The 13,439-nt window shown below is 43.7% G+C and overlaps 1 protein-coding gene across 3 annotated transcripts in view; it reads right to left on the reverse strand.

Annotated features, from left to right (window-relative positions):
* LOC139366966 (phospholipid-transporting ATPase IB-like) overlaps positions 1–13,439 on the reverse strand; it is a 99,061-nt gene that overhangs the window by 34,010 nt on the left and 51,612 nt on the right. For all 3 annotated transcript variants that reach the window (XM_071104776.1, XM_071104775.1, XM_071104777.1), the window contains exons 24-26: positions 12,930–13,102; positions 1,584–1,767; positions 742–852 (exon numbers count right to left, since the gene is read on the reverse strand). In XM_071104776.1, coding sequence (XP_070960877.1) covers positions 742–852; positions 1,584–1,767; positions 12,930–13,102 — 468 coding nt within the window. The remainder of the gene's footprint in view (positions 1–741; positions 853–1,583; positions 1,768–12,929; positions 13,103–13,439) is intronic.

Below are 13,439 nucleotides of genomic sequence, written 5' to 3' on the forward strand. Positions count from 1 at the left end.
TCTCTGTTAATGTGTGTGTGTGTGTGTGTGTGTGTGTGTGTGTGTGTGTGTGTGTGTGTCTGTGTGAGAGAGAGAGAGAGAAAAGAGATTGTCTAAGGAGGGAAAGGGAGTTAGTCTCTCTCCAAATGGGTCCAGCTTCTACTAATGTTGTTTTAAATAGTAATACATCTTCAAACATTACTGGATGGCATTTATAAGGTACAGTCTATATGTGGGAGGTGTGATGGGGAGGTGAGGGTTGAAGGTTGAGAGAGGGAGGGAGGGAGGGTTGAAGGATGGGAGAGTTGAAGGGTGGGAGAGGTGAGAGTTGAAGGGTGGGAGAGGTGAGGGTTGAAGGGTGGGAGAGGTGAGGGTTGAAGGGTGAGAGAGGTGAGGGTTGACGGGTGGGAGAGGTGAGGGTTGACGGGTGGGAGAGGGAGGGAGGGTTGACGGGTGGGAGAGGTGAGGGTTGAAGCGTGGGAGAGATGAGGGTTGAAGGGTGAGAGAGGTGAGAGTTGAAGGGTGGGAGAGGGAGGGAGGGTTGAAGGGTGAGAGAGGGAGGGAGGGAGGGTTGAAGGGTGAGTGAGGTGAGGGTTGAAGGGTGAGAGAGGGAGGGAGGGTTGAAGGGTGGGAGAGGTGAGAGTTGAAGGGTGGGAGAGGTGAGAGTTGATGGGTTGAAGGGTGGGAGAGGGAGGGAGGGCTGAAGGGTGGGAGAAGTGAGGTTTAAGGGGTGGGACGGTGAGGAGGAGGGGTGTGTCTTACCTCTATGATGTAGAGAACCACATTCTTATAGAAACAGTAGAGAATACACTTAGTGACACGGTTATAACTCCACGCCCCATGGACCAGCAACAACTTCTCTAGGTAGGAAAACTAGTAACAGAAAGAGAGGGGGGTGAGTGAGTGAGGGGGAGTGAGTGAGTGAGAGAGAGAGAGAGGGGGTGAGTGAGAGAGAGGGGGGTTGAGTGAGAGAGAGAGAGGGGGGGGTGAGTGAGAGCGAGGGGGGGTGAGAGAGAGAGAGAGAGGGGGTGAGTGTGTGAGAGAGAAAGGGGGGTGAGTGAGAGAGAGAGAGAGAGAGAGAGAGAGAGAGAGAGAGAGAGAGAGAGAGAGAGAGGGGGGGGGGGTGAGTGAGAGAGGGGGGGGGGTGAGTGAGAGGTGGGGTGAGTGAGAGGGGGGGTGAGAGAGAGAGAGAGGGGTGAGAGAGAGAGAGAGAGAGAGGGGTGAGAGAGAGAGAGGGGGGGGGTGAGTGTGTGTGAGAGAGAGAGGGGGGGGGTGAGTGTGTGAGAGAGAGAGAGGGGGGGTGAGTGTGTGAGAGAGAGAGAGAGAGGGGGGTGAGTGTGAGAGAGAGAGAGAGAGAGATAGAGCGAGAGAGAGAGAGAGAGAGAGAGGGGGGGGGGGGGGTGAGAGAGAGAGATACAGGGTGAGACAAAGAGATAAGCAGTAGTAGACACCTGAGTGGTAAAGACAGATAAACAGAGAGAGAGATTCCTCTGGCTCTCACAGAATACTTCAACTAGCTTCTCCCGCTCCCTTTCCCCCCCTCTTACGTTCTCTACTTAGTGTGTGTGTTTGTGTGTGTGTGTGTGTGTGTGTGTGTGTGTTACCTGTGCGATGGAGTAGTCCGAGGAGTTGGTTGCCTGCATACCCTCGTTGCCACTGATGCCAACTCCTACATGGGCAGTCTGGATCATGCCCACGTCATTGGCCCCATCTCCTATGGCCAGAGTGATGGCCTTCACATGCTTCTTCACCATGTCCACTATCTCAGACTTCTGGAGGGGAGACACCCTGGAGAGAGAGAGAGCGAGACCAGTTCGAAAAAAGTTACAACAACATCAACGACCAAAAGTAAAAGATGTCTGGAGACTGGAAAAAACAGACAGGGTAAGATACAACCAGAATTTTTTTTTTTTATTGAGATAAACTTGGGAGGACATACTACCCTCCACAACAAAACCTTCACTCCAAATCAAAACTCCAAACCTACAATGTGATTTTGGAAAACATTTCCTGGAAGGATTCCATTCCTAGGATTCCTCCTACTACTAAGATTCTTATTTCCCAGATATACAGCAAATGCTCTGGCAAACAAACAGGTTGACTAAGAAAATAAATACAGAACCGTACTTATATCAACGAATTGGCGAGGGCACTAGAGCAGTCTGCAGCACCGGGCCTTACCCTACAAGAATCTGAAGTCAAATGTCTACTGTTTGCTGATGATCTGGTGCTTCTGTCCCCAACCAACGATGGCCTACAGCAGCACCTACAGCTGAAGTTGGAAGTTTACATAAACTAGTTTTAATGACTCCAACCTAAGTGTATCAATGACCATATTAGAGACACATATTTCCCTCAGATTACACAGACCCACAAAGGATTTGTAAACAAACCCAATTTTGATAAACTCATATCTACTGGGTGAAATACTGCAGTGTGACATCACAGCAGTAATATTTGTAACCTGTTGCCACGAGAAAAGGGCAACCACTGAAGGACAAACACCCGTGTAAACTCTTTTATGTTTATTTATTTTCACTTTTGTACTTTAACTATTTGTACATTTGACATTTGAAATGACTTTATTATTTTGGAACTTTGAGTGTTATGTTTAATGTACATTTTTATTGTTTATTTCACTTTTGTTCATTGACAAATCAAGTGAAGTAGATCATGTGTAAACGGCAAGAGAGCGAGAGATCTAGTCTCTGAGACCAGGCTGACTGTTGAGTCACTCTGTCACGCACACAGACCGACAGACACACCTCAGAGAGCAGAGGCGCAGCTCGTCTATCAACATCGACTTCTCCAGCCAAATCTCTCTGAGGGTTTCCCCTCGGAAATTGTGTGTGTGTGTGAGAATGCTAAGTGGACCACCCAGCTCTGCAGCTTCAGCTTGACCGGGCCAAGATCTTGCTTAGAACACACAGGGCATCTTTATGACTCCTTGGCTTCCCCCTGGCCTGCAGTGTGTGTGTGTGTGTGTGTGTGTGTGTGTGTGTGTGTGTGTGTGTGAGAGATAGAGAGGTTACATGCTTGTGTAGAGATTTGCTCCATACCCACCCAGGCCCGCTCCCTCTTATCCCAGAAAGACTGTTCCTTGTTGGGGCTTTAAATCACTGTGGGTCCTGGTCTGACTACAGGCCTACAAAACGGACATACAGATAGTAACAGGAGCCATGTCTTCCACAGGCATACTGTCTGTTATACACGCACACACACACAAACAGTCTGAGTTTATTTTATATTTACAGGGACAGTGCACGTTAATCAACGTTTCAGTAAAAGTGTCGGTTTTAGCCAGCCGGCTAATTTTCAACCGCAGTCCCTGGGCAGGTTATTAAAAACAATTACAATATAGACAATAGCAACATAGGACAAGCAAGACATAGCATTCAGACAGAGCAACATAGGACAAGCAAGACGTAGCATACAGACAGAGCAACATAGGACAAGCAAGACGTAGCATACAGACAGAGCAACATAGGACAAGCAAGACATAGCATACAGACAGAGCAACATAGGACAAGCAAGACATAGCATACAGACAGAGCAACATAGGACAAGCAAGACGTAGCATACAGACAGAGCAACATAGCACAAGCAAGACATAGCATACAGACAGAGCAACATAGGACAAGCAAGACGTAGCATACAGACAGAACAACATAGGACAAGCAAGACGTAGCATAGAGACAGAGCAACATAGGACAAGCGAGACATAGCATACAGACAGAGAAACATAGGACAAGCAAGACGTAGCATACAGACAGAGCAACATAGGACAAGCAAGACGTAGCATACAGACAGAGTAACATAGAACAAAAAGCAGCAAGACAAAATTCATAAAAGCAACAAAGTGTTTCCACACCTCACAAGCTACAGACAACAGACAACATGGAAAGCAGCAACACACAGCTAGGGACCATGTTCACAAATCTGATTGACCTTTAGCCATGTCTTCAAGCATTTTGTGAAAGTGTGATATGTGGTGCAGTTATGTGTGTCTGATGGCAGTGTATTCCAGACATGGGAAGCTCTCACAGAGAAAACAGATTTACTAAAGGTGCTTTTCCTTAAGGGAACTATACAGTCACCTCTCATGGCAGACCTTGTGGATCTGCTGCCATATGTTTGGGCTTCCTGTTTAACAAAAATACTGAGTGGAGGGGGAGGAGCCAGGCCATTTAGGATACTGAATATAAGACATGCGTCGGTGTATTGCACAAGATTTTCCCAACTCAGGAGCTCATGCTTTCTGAGGATGTAACAGTGATGATGGCTATTGGGCTTCCTATCAAGCACTTTGAGAGCCTGTTTGTAGACAGACTGAATATTTCTTAATGTTGTACAGCAAGCTTGGGCCCAACTAGTCAAGCAGTATGTTAAGTGGGGGAGTATCATAGATTTTAAGTATAGTTTTGCTACTTCTGTGGTCAAACAATTTCACATAAATCGGAAATTAGCTAGGTTGAATTTGAGAAGGCAGATCATTAATGTACAGGCTGAACAGGAGGGGCCCCAGTATTGACCCTTGGGGCACGCCCACATCATAGCTAAGAGTGGGCAACAGCTCATTGCTCACTCTGACACACTGAGTTCTACCTTCAAGGTATGATTTCATCCATCTCAAGTCATCAGGGGAAAAGTTGAACTTGGACAATTTTGTGATGAGAATCTCATGGTTAACAGTATCAAAAGCCTTCCTTTGGTCCAGAAACACAGCCCCAACAACGCCCCCTTTGTCCATCTTGGACTTCACATTTTCCAGAAGAAAGCAGTTGGCCGTTTCTGTGGAGTGTTTCGCTCTGAAGCCAAACTGCATGGAGTGTAATGTGAAGGGGCTGTTGTTGAGGTGGGCAATCAGTTGTTCTGCTACACACTTTTCAACAACCTTCAACACCACAGGTAGTATACTAATGGGCCTGTAGTTACTCACGTCAGCAGGGTCGCCTGATTTAAAGATTTTAAACCCTTGGAAACACCCCGAGACCAATAGATGTGTTGGTGACCTTAGTAATGGGGCCAATGAGTGACTCTTTGTAGTTTTTAAGAAAAGGTAGAGTCCAGCCCAAACACATCTTTGGCTTTAGAGTTCTTCAGTGAGCTAATCACCTTGTTCACCTTTGACTCAGAAACCTCCCTTATGATGAAGACAGGTTGAGCATCATTTACTAGCACTGAGCCCAAGAAATCAGTGGAGGGGTTCTGTGTCAGTACCCTGACAGAGTCAATAAAGTAGGAATTGAAGGCTATTGCTATTTCGACTGCATCCTGTGTTAGATTGTTATTCACCATGATTTCTAGTCTTTTTGCAGTGTTACTATGGTCTTTCCCTGTTAACTTTTTTAGATTCTACCGGATCAGTTTAGAATTTCCCTTTGCTTCACCAATTATGTTAATAAAAAAGTTTGCCTTGGACTGTCTGATTTCTTTCATCACCTTATTTCTCAACATGGTAAACCTACGTCTGTCATGCTCTAATTTGGATCTTAGGGCTATTTTTAGAGCATAATCTCGTTCTTTCATCAATTTCCAGATTTCTCCATTTAGCCAAGGAAGAGTGCTCTTTTGGCCAGGTTTGGATTTGATTTTCTTTAGGAAACCATTTATTGTAGTCTGGATTGTGGATAGAAAAACCTGACTATCAGCTTCCACATTTGTATAGGACAAGAGATCATTCCAGTTAATTCCCTTAATTCCCTTTTCAAAATGATTTAATTGACTCTTAGGTATTCTGAGCTGATCAGGCTTGCTACCAGTAGAGATGTTAAACCTGTTCTTGGAAAGCTTTCTGGCTATGAGTGTCAGATTATGATCAGACAGCCCAGTAACCATATTGAATGATTTAGTCACTCTCTCTGGTTTATTACTGAACACCAGGTCAATCTGTGTTTTAGAACAACAAGTCACGCTGGTTGGCCCTTTAACTAGCTGTGTAAGGTCAAAGGTATTAGTGATCCATTTGAGGGTTTTCCTACAACACTTGTCTTCATAATTTGTGTTAAAATCTCCCATTAAGATGACCTCTTTCCCAAAATAACATTCCCTAAGCATGTTATTTAAACTGATTAAAAACACACTTTTGGTGGAAGGTGGCCTATACATTCCAATAAGGGTAAAAGACATTTGGGGAGACAGTGTAACGTTTCACGCTGTGAAATTCCCTAGTCCCTTTCCCCTGGGCTCCTCATCTCATTGTCTGTGTGGAGACAGAACCGGTTTAAGAGACAGACAGACAGACAGGGTTACAGGTTAAGAGGGTGAGTACCTCAATCAGCTATCATAATGACTGAACAGCTACATAAATCAATTAGTGGGAAGCGGTTCCCCTAAACCAGGCTTTCCCAAACTTGGTCCTGGACTCCCCCTGGGTGCACATTTAGAAAACCTCCCCTAAACCACTGATACAGGGGCCAAGATATTTCTATCCACGTAATGGTTCAGGTTAGGAGCTGGAGAAGTCAAATCTAATCCTAGATCTTTGGTTAAGGCAAACTTTTACCTTGGGAATTGGCTCTAAATGGAAGCAATTTTGGTTATTTTAAGCCTGGCAGTGATTCATGGTTTCCTGCTACCTGATGGAAACCACTAAACAAAAAGCTCATGGAGTTTGTGTGTGAAGTCTTACTGTTGCTCTGCCAACTCTTCCTGCATTTCCTTTCATTTGTTCTTTCTGTCTTCAACTCAACTTCAACCCACTTGTCTTTTTAGCTCTCGCTTTCCATTTCCAATAATTATCATCTTTATGCGTTTTGGAATTGATGTTGTTGTTAGTTCTCGCTCTCAATTCAACGGGGATTTATTAGCATGGTCTCTTTCAATTAAGATGGGTTTTATTAGCATGGGAAACATGTTTACATTGCCAAAGCAAGTGAAATAATAAACAATAAACAAAGAATGTCAACAAAAACATTTGAAAATCTACAGTAAACATTGCACTCATACAGGTTTCAAAGGGATTAAAACCTTTCAAATGTTATATTATCAGCCATGTGTTTTAACAATATGCAGATAGTTGTAGTAAGAATAATAGGGGAAGATGAGGAAACAGATAAATATGGGAGGTATTTACAATGTTTTGTTCCACTGGTTGCCCGTTTCTCATGGTAACGGGCCACAAACCTTGCTGCTGTGATTGCACATCGCGGTATTTCACCAACAGATATGGGAGTTTGTCAATGTTTGATTTGTTTTCAAATTCCTTGTGGGTCTGTGTGATCTGTGGGAAATATGTCGCTCTCTCTCTGTCTCTCTCAATTAAATTTAAGGGCATATTTGGCATGGGAAACATATGTTAACATTGCCAAATCAAGTAGATAAACAAAAGTGAAATAAACATAAAAAATGTAACAGTTAACATTACACCCACAAAAGGTCCAAAAAGAATAAAGAAATTTCAAATATCATATTATGTGCAAATAGTTAAAGTACAGAAGTGAAAATAAATAAACATAAATATGGATTGTATTTACAATGGTGTTTGTTCTTCACTGGTAGCCCTTTTCTTGTGGCAACAGATCACAAATCTTGCTGCTGTGATGGCACGCTGTGGTATTTCACCCAACAGATATGGGAGTTTATCAAAATTGGGTTTGTTTTCGTTGTGGGTCTGTGTGATCTGAGGGAAATATGTGTCTCTAATATGGTCATACAGGAGGTTAGGAAGTGCAGCTCAGTTTCCACCTCATTTTGTGGGCAGTGTGCACATAGACCTGGCTCTCAAGAGAAGACAGGCTTTCTACGACAATAGTAAGGCTATGCTCAACAGCAAGGCTATGCTCACCAAGTCTGTACATTGTCAAAGCTTTCCTTAAGTTTGGGTCAGTCACAGTGGTCAGGTATTCTGCCACTGTGTACTCTCTGTTTAGGGCCAAACAGCATTCTATTTTGCTCAGTTTTTTTGTTAATTCTTTCCAATATGTCAAGTAATTATCTCTTTGTTTCCTCATGATTTATTTGGGTCTAATTGTGTTGCTGTTCTGGGGCTCTGTGGGGTCTGTTTGTGAACAGAGCCCCAGGACCAGCTTGCTTAGGGGACTCTTCTCCAGGTTCATCTCTCTGTATGTGATGGCTTTGTTATGGAAGGTTTGGGAATCGCTTCCTTTAAGGTTGTTGTAGAATTTAACAGCTCTTTTCTGGATTTTGATAATTAGCGGGTATCGGCCTAATTCTGCTCGGCATGCATTATTTGGTGTTTTAGGTTGTACACAGAGGATATTTTTGCAGAATTCTGCATGTAGAGTCTCAATTTGGTGTTTGTCCCATTTGTGAATTCCTGGTTGGTGAGCGGACCCCAGACCTCACAACCATAAAGGGCAATGGGTTTTATAACTGATTCAAGTATTTTTAGCCAGATCCTAATTGGTATGTTACATTTTATGTTCCTTTAGATGGCATAGAAGGCCCTTCTTGCGTTGTCTCTCAGATTGTTCACAGCTTTGTGGAAGTTACCTGTTGAGCTGATGTTTAGACCGAGGTATGTATAGTTTTGTGTGTGCTCTAGGGAAACGGTGTCTAGATGGAATTTGTATTTGTGGTCCGGGTGACTGGACCTTTTTTGGAGCACCATTATTTTTGTCTTACTGAGATTTACTGTCAGGGCCCAGGTCTGACAGAATCTGTGCAGAAGATCTAGATGCTGCTGTAGGCCCTCCTAAGTTGAGGACAGAAGCACCAGGAAACAGTAGACATTAGTAGACAGTAGACATTTGACTTCAGATTCTAGTAGGGTGAGGCCAGGTGCTACAGACTGCTCTACTGCCCTCACCAATTTGTTGATATATATGTTGAAGAGGGTGGGGCTTAAGCTGCATTCCTGTCTCACCCCATGGGCCTGTGGAAAGAAATTTGTTTTTTTCCCAATTATAATGTCGTATGTTTTTCCCCAAACACTACTTTCCATCCATCTGAATAGCAGACCCTCATGCCAAATTGAGTCAAAATCTTTTTTGAAATCAACAAAGTATGAAAAGACTGCCTTTGTTTTGGTTTGTTTGTTTGTCAAGTAGGGTGTACAGGGTGAATACGAGGTCTGTCATATGATATTTAGGTAAAAAGCAATTTTGACATTTGCTCAGTACATTGTTTTCATTGAGTAAATGTAAGAGTCTGCTGTTAATGATAATGCAGAGGATTTTCCCAAGGTTGCTGTTGACGCATATCCCACGGTAGGTATTGGGGTCAAATTTGTCGCCAATTTTGTGGATTGGGGTGATCAGGCCTTGGTTCCAAATATTGAGGAAGATGCCAGAGCTGAGGATGATGTTCAAGAGTTTAATAACTCTCCATGTTGTTTGTTTCGTGTTTTCCAATTTCCCCAGAAGTGGTTAGAGTCTATGGATTCTTCAATTACATTGAGCTGATTTCTGACATGCTGTTCCTTCTTTTTCCGTAGTGTATTTCTGTATTGTTTTAGTGATTCACCATAGTGAAGGCGTAGACTCAGGTTTTCTGGGTCTCTATGTTTTTGGTTGGACAGGTTTCTCAATTTCTTTCTTAGGTTTTTACATTCTTCATCAAACCACTTGTCATTGTTGTTCATTTTCTTCGGTTTTCTGTTTGACATTTTTAGATTTGATAGGGAAGGTGAGAGGTCAAATATACTGTTTAGGTTTTCTACTGCCAGGTTTACACCTTCACTATTACAATGTAACGTTTTGTCCATCAAGATGTCTAAAAGGGATTGCATTTGTTGTTGCCGAATTGGTTTTTGGTAGGTTTCCACACTACTTTCCTTCCATCTATAGCAGTTCTTAATATTATTCAGTTCCTTTGGCTTCGATGCCTCATGATTGAGTATTGCTCTGTTCAAGTAGACTGATTTTGCTGTGATCTGATAGTTGTGTCAGTGGGCTGACTGTGAACGCTCTGAGAGACTCTGGGTTGAGGTCAGTGATAAAGTAGTCTACAGTACTACTGACAAGAGATGAGCTGTAGGTGTACCTACTGTAGGAGTCCCCTCAAAGCCTACCATTGACTATGTACATACCCAGCGTCCGACAGAGCTGCAGGAGTTGTGACCAGTTTTTGTTGGTTATGTTGTCATAGTTGTGCCTAGGGGAGCATATGGGGGAGGGAGTGCTGTCACTTCCAGGCAGGTGTTTGTCCCCCAGTCTGCTGAGGGTGTCAGGTTATTGTCTGGTTCTGGCATTTAGGTCGCCACAGACTAGTACATGTCCCTGGGCCTGGAAATGAATACATTTAGGTCGCCACAGACTAGTACATGTCCCTGGGCCTGGAAATGATTAATTTAGGTCGCCACAGACTAGTACATGTCCCTGGGCCTGGAAATGATTCATTTAGGTCGCCACAGACTAGTACATGTCCCTGGGCCTGGAAATGAATACATTTAGGTCGCCACAGACTAGTACATGTCCCTGGGCCTGGAAATGATTCATTTCCCCCTCCAGGATGGAGAAGCTGTCTTCATTAAAGTGTGTGTGGGGGGGGGGGGGGGGGGGGGGGGGAATATAGGTAGCACACAGATATAGGTCTCTCTCTCTCTCTTCTCTCTCGCTGATAAATGATAACCCAGTGGAGATGATACAACAGCCATAACATACACACAAAACAGCAGGAGAGGATCACAGCCACCTCTACCATGAGAGGGCCGGGGGGGAGCAGGAAGAAAACAGAGGAACAAAAAGAGGGGGAGGGAGGAATGGAGCTATTTTGTAAGGCCTTGGAGACCCCAGTCCGGATATGGCTTTTATGCTAGGGAGAGTTGATTACTTCCCTCCTCACACACACACACACACACACACAACTGTCACAGCTGTTTGACGTGGAAACATGACTAAAAAAGGGAATGTAAATATTCTAGGAGACTTTGAGAGTACATTGTATGAATGAAGGGACAGATGGAGGCAGTATAAGTATATATATATATATATATATATATATATATATACACACACACACACACACACATATATATACATACAGTTGAAGTCGGACGTTTACATACACCTTAGCCAAATACATTTAAAACTCAGTTTTTCACAATTCCTGACATTAAACCTAATAAAAAGTCCCTGTCTTAAGTCAGTTAGGATCACCACTTTATTTTAAGAATGTGAAATGTCAGAATAATAGTAGAGAGAATGATTTATTTCAGCTTTAATTTCTTTCACATTCCCAGTGGGTCAGAAGTTTACATACACTCAATTAGTATTTGGTAGCATTGCCTTTAAATTGTTTAACTTGGGACAAATGTTTCGGGTAGCCTTCTACAAGCTTCCCACAATAAGTTGGGTGAATTTTGGCCCATTCCTCCTTACAGAGCTGGTGTAACTGAGTCAGGTTTGTAGGCTTCCTTACTCGCACACACTTTTTCAGTTCTGCCCACAAATTTTCTATAGGATTGACATCAGGGCTTTGTGATGGCCACTCCAATACCTTGACTTTGCTGTCCTTAAGCCATTTTGCCACAACTTTGGTAGTATGCTTGGGGTCATTGTCCATTTGGAAGACCCATTTGCAAACAAGCTTTAACTTCATGACTGATGTCTTGAGATGTTGCTTCAATATTCAATATGTCCACATAATTTCTCTGCTTCATGATGTCATCTATTTTGTGAAGTGCACCACTCCCTCCTGCAGCAAAGCACCCCCACAACATGATGCTGCCACCCCCATGCTTCACGGTTGGGATGGTGTTCTTCGGCTTGCAAGCCTCCCCCCTTTTGTTCCAAACATAACGATGGTCATTATGGCCAAACAGTTCTATTTTTGTTTCATCAGACCAGAGGACATTTCTCCAAAAAGTATGATCTTTGTCCCCATGTGCAGTTGCTAACCGTAGTCTGGCTTTTTTATGACAGTTTTGGAGCAGTGGCTTCATCCATGCTGAGCAGCCTTTCAGTTTATGTCGATATAGGACTCGTTTTACTGTGGATATAGATACTTTTGTACCCGTTTACTCCAGCATCTTCACAAGGTCCTTTGCTGTTGTTCTGGGATTGATTTGCCCTTTTCGCACCAAAGTATGTTCATCTCTAGGAGACAGAACGTGTCTCCTTCCTGAGCGGTATGACGGCTGCGTGGTCCCATGGTGTTTATACTTGCGTACTATTGATTGTACAGATGGACGTGGTACCTTCAGGTGTTTGGAAATTGCTCCCAAGGATGAACCAGACTTGTGGAGGTCTACAATTTTTTTTCTGAGGTCTTGGCTGATTTCTTTAGATTTTTCCATGATGTCAAGCAAAGAGGCACTGAGTTTGAAGGTAGGACTTGAAATACATCCGCAGGTACACTTCCAATTGACTCAAATGATGTTAATTAGCCTATCAGAAGCTTCTAAAGCCATGACATCATTTTCTGGAATTTTCCAAGCTGTTTAAAGGCACAGTCAAATTAGTGTATGTAAACTTCTGACCCACTGGAATTGTGATACGGTGAATTATAAGTGAAATAATCTGTCTGTAAACAAATGTTGGAAAAATTACTTGTGTCATTGCCAAAGTAGATGTCCTAACCGATTTGCCAAAACTATAGCTTGTTAACAAGACATTTGTCGAGTGGTTGAAAAACGAGTTAATGGACTCCAACCTAAATGTACGTAAACTTCCCACTTCAACTGTGTGTGTGTGTGTGTGTGTGTGTGTGTGTGGTGGGATAATAGCAGTAAGTGAGTCATGACTTTGACATTTCCATGTGGTGCGGTGTATTCCATTAACCACTGAGATCCATGCCAAGATTTTATGATCTACAGTCATTTACTAACACTATTAAAAAACAACCAGATCCTTTAGTCAGCACCAAGCCCAAAACACACCCCCAAGCCCAAAACACACCCCCCAAGCCCAAGCCACACACCCCCAAACCCAAAACACACCCCCCCAAGCCCAAAACACCCCCCCCCCCCCCCCTCTCCTTTCTCCCTGTGTGTGTGTCCTACATGAAGCAGATGCAGAATAGGATGTGTGTGCGAGTGTGTCTCTTACCTGCAGCAGATGACGGCCTTGCAGGACAGGGCGAGGTCTAGGAAGGCTTGGCGGAGCTCGAAGGACAGGGCGTATTTCAGGGTCTGTCCATCGATGATCAGAGCCAACTCATTCTCCTTCCCCAGAGAGTCACCCAGAGACATACAGTGAGCTGTCAGGGTGGCACGTGTTGCCTGGAGAGGGCAAGAGAAAGAGGGGATTCAACACACACACACGGTATATATTCTTCATCTACAGGTTTTAAGCAGAAATGGAGATGCAAAAGTATACGATTGAAAATAAACACACACACTTCTTACACATACATGAACAGGCTGGAGAGAGTGAGACAGTAGTGTGGACAAAGAGGAGAGAGTGAGACAGTAGTGTGGACAAAGAGGAGAGAGTGAGACAGTAGAGGGACAAAGAGGAGAGAGAGACAGTAGAGGGACAAAGAGGAGAGAGTGAGACAATAGAGGGACAAAGAGGAGAGAGTGAGACAGTAGTGTGGACAAAGAGGAGAGAGTGAGA

Source organism: Oncorhynchus clarkii, chromosome 15, assembly GCF_045791955.1.
Source record: "Oncorhynchus clarkii lewisi isolate Uvic-CL-2024 chromosome 15, UVic_Ocla_1.0, whole genome shotgun sequence".
In the NCBI taxonomy this organism is placed as follows: Eukaryota; Metazoa; Chordata; class Actinopteri; order Salmoniformes; family Salmonidae; genus Oncorhynchus; species Oncorhynchus clarkii.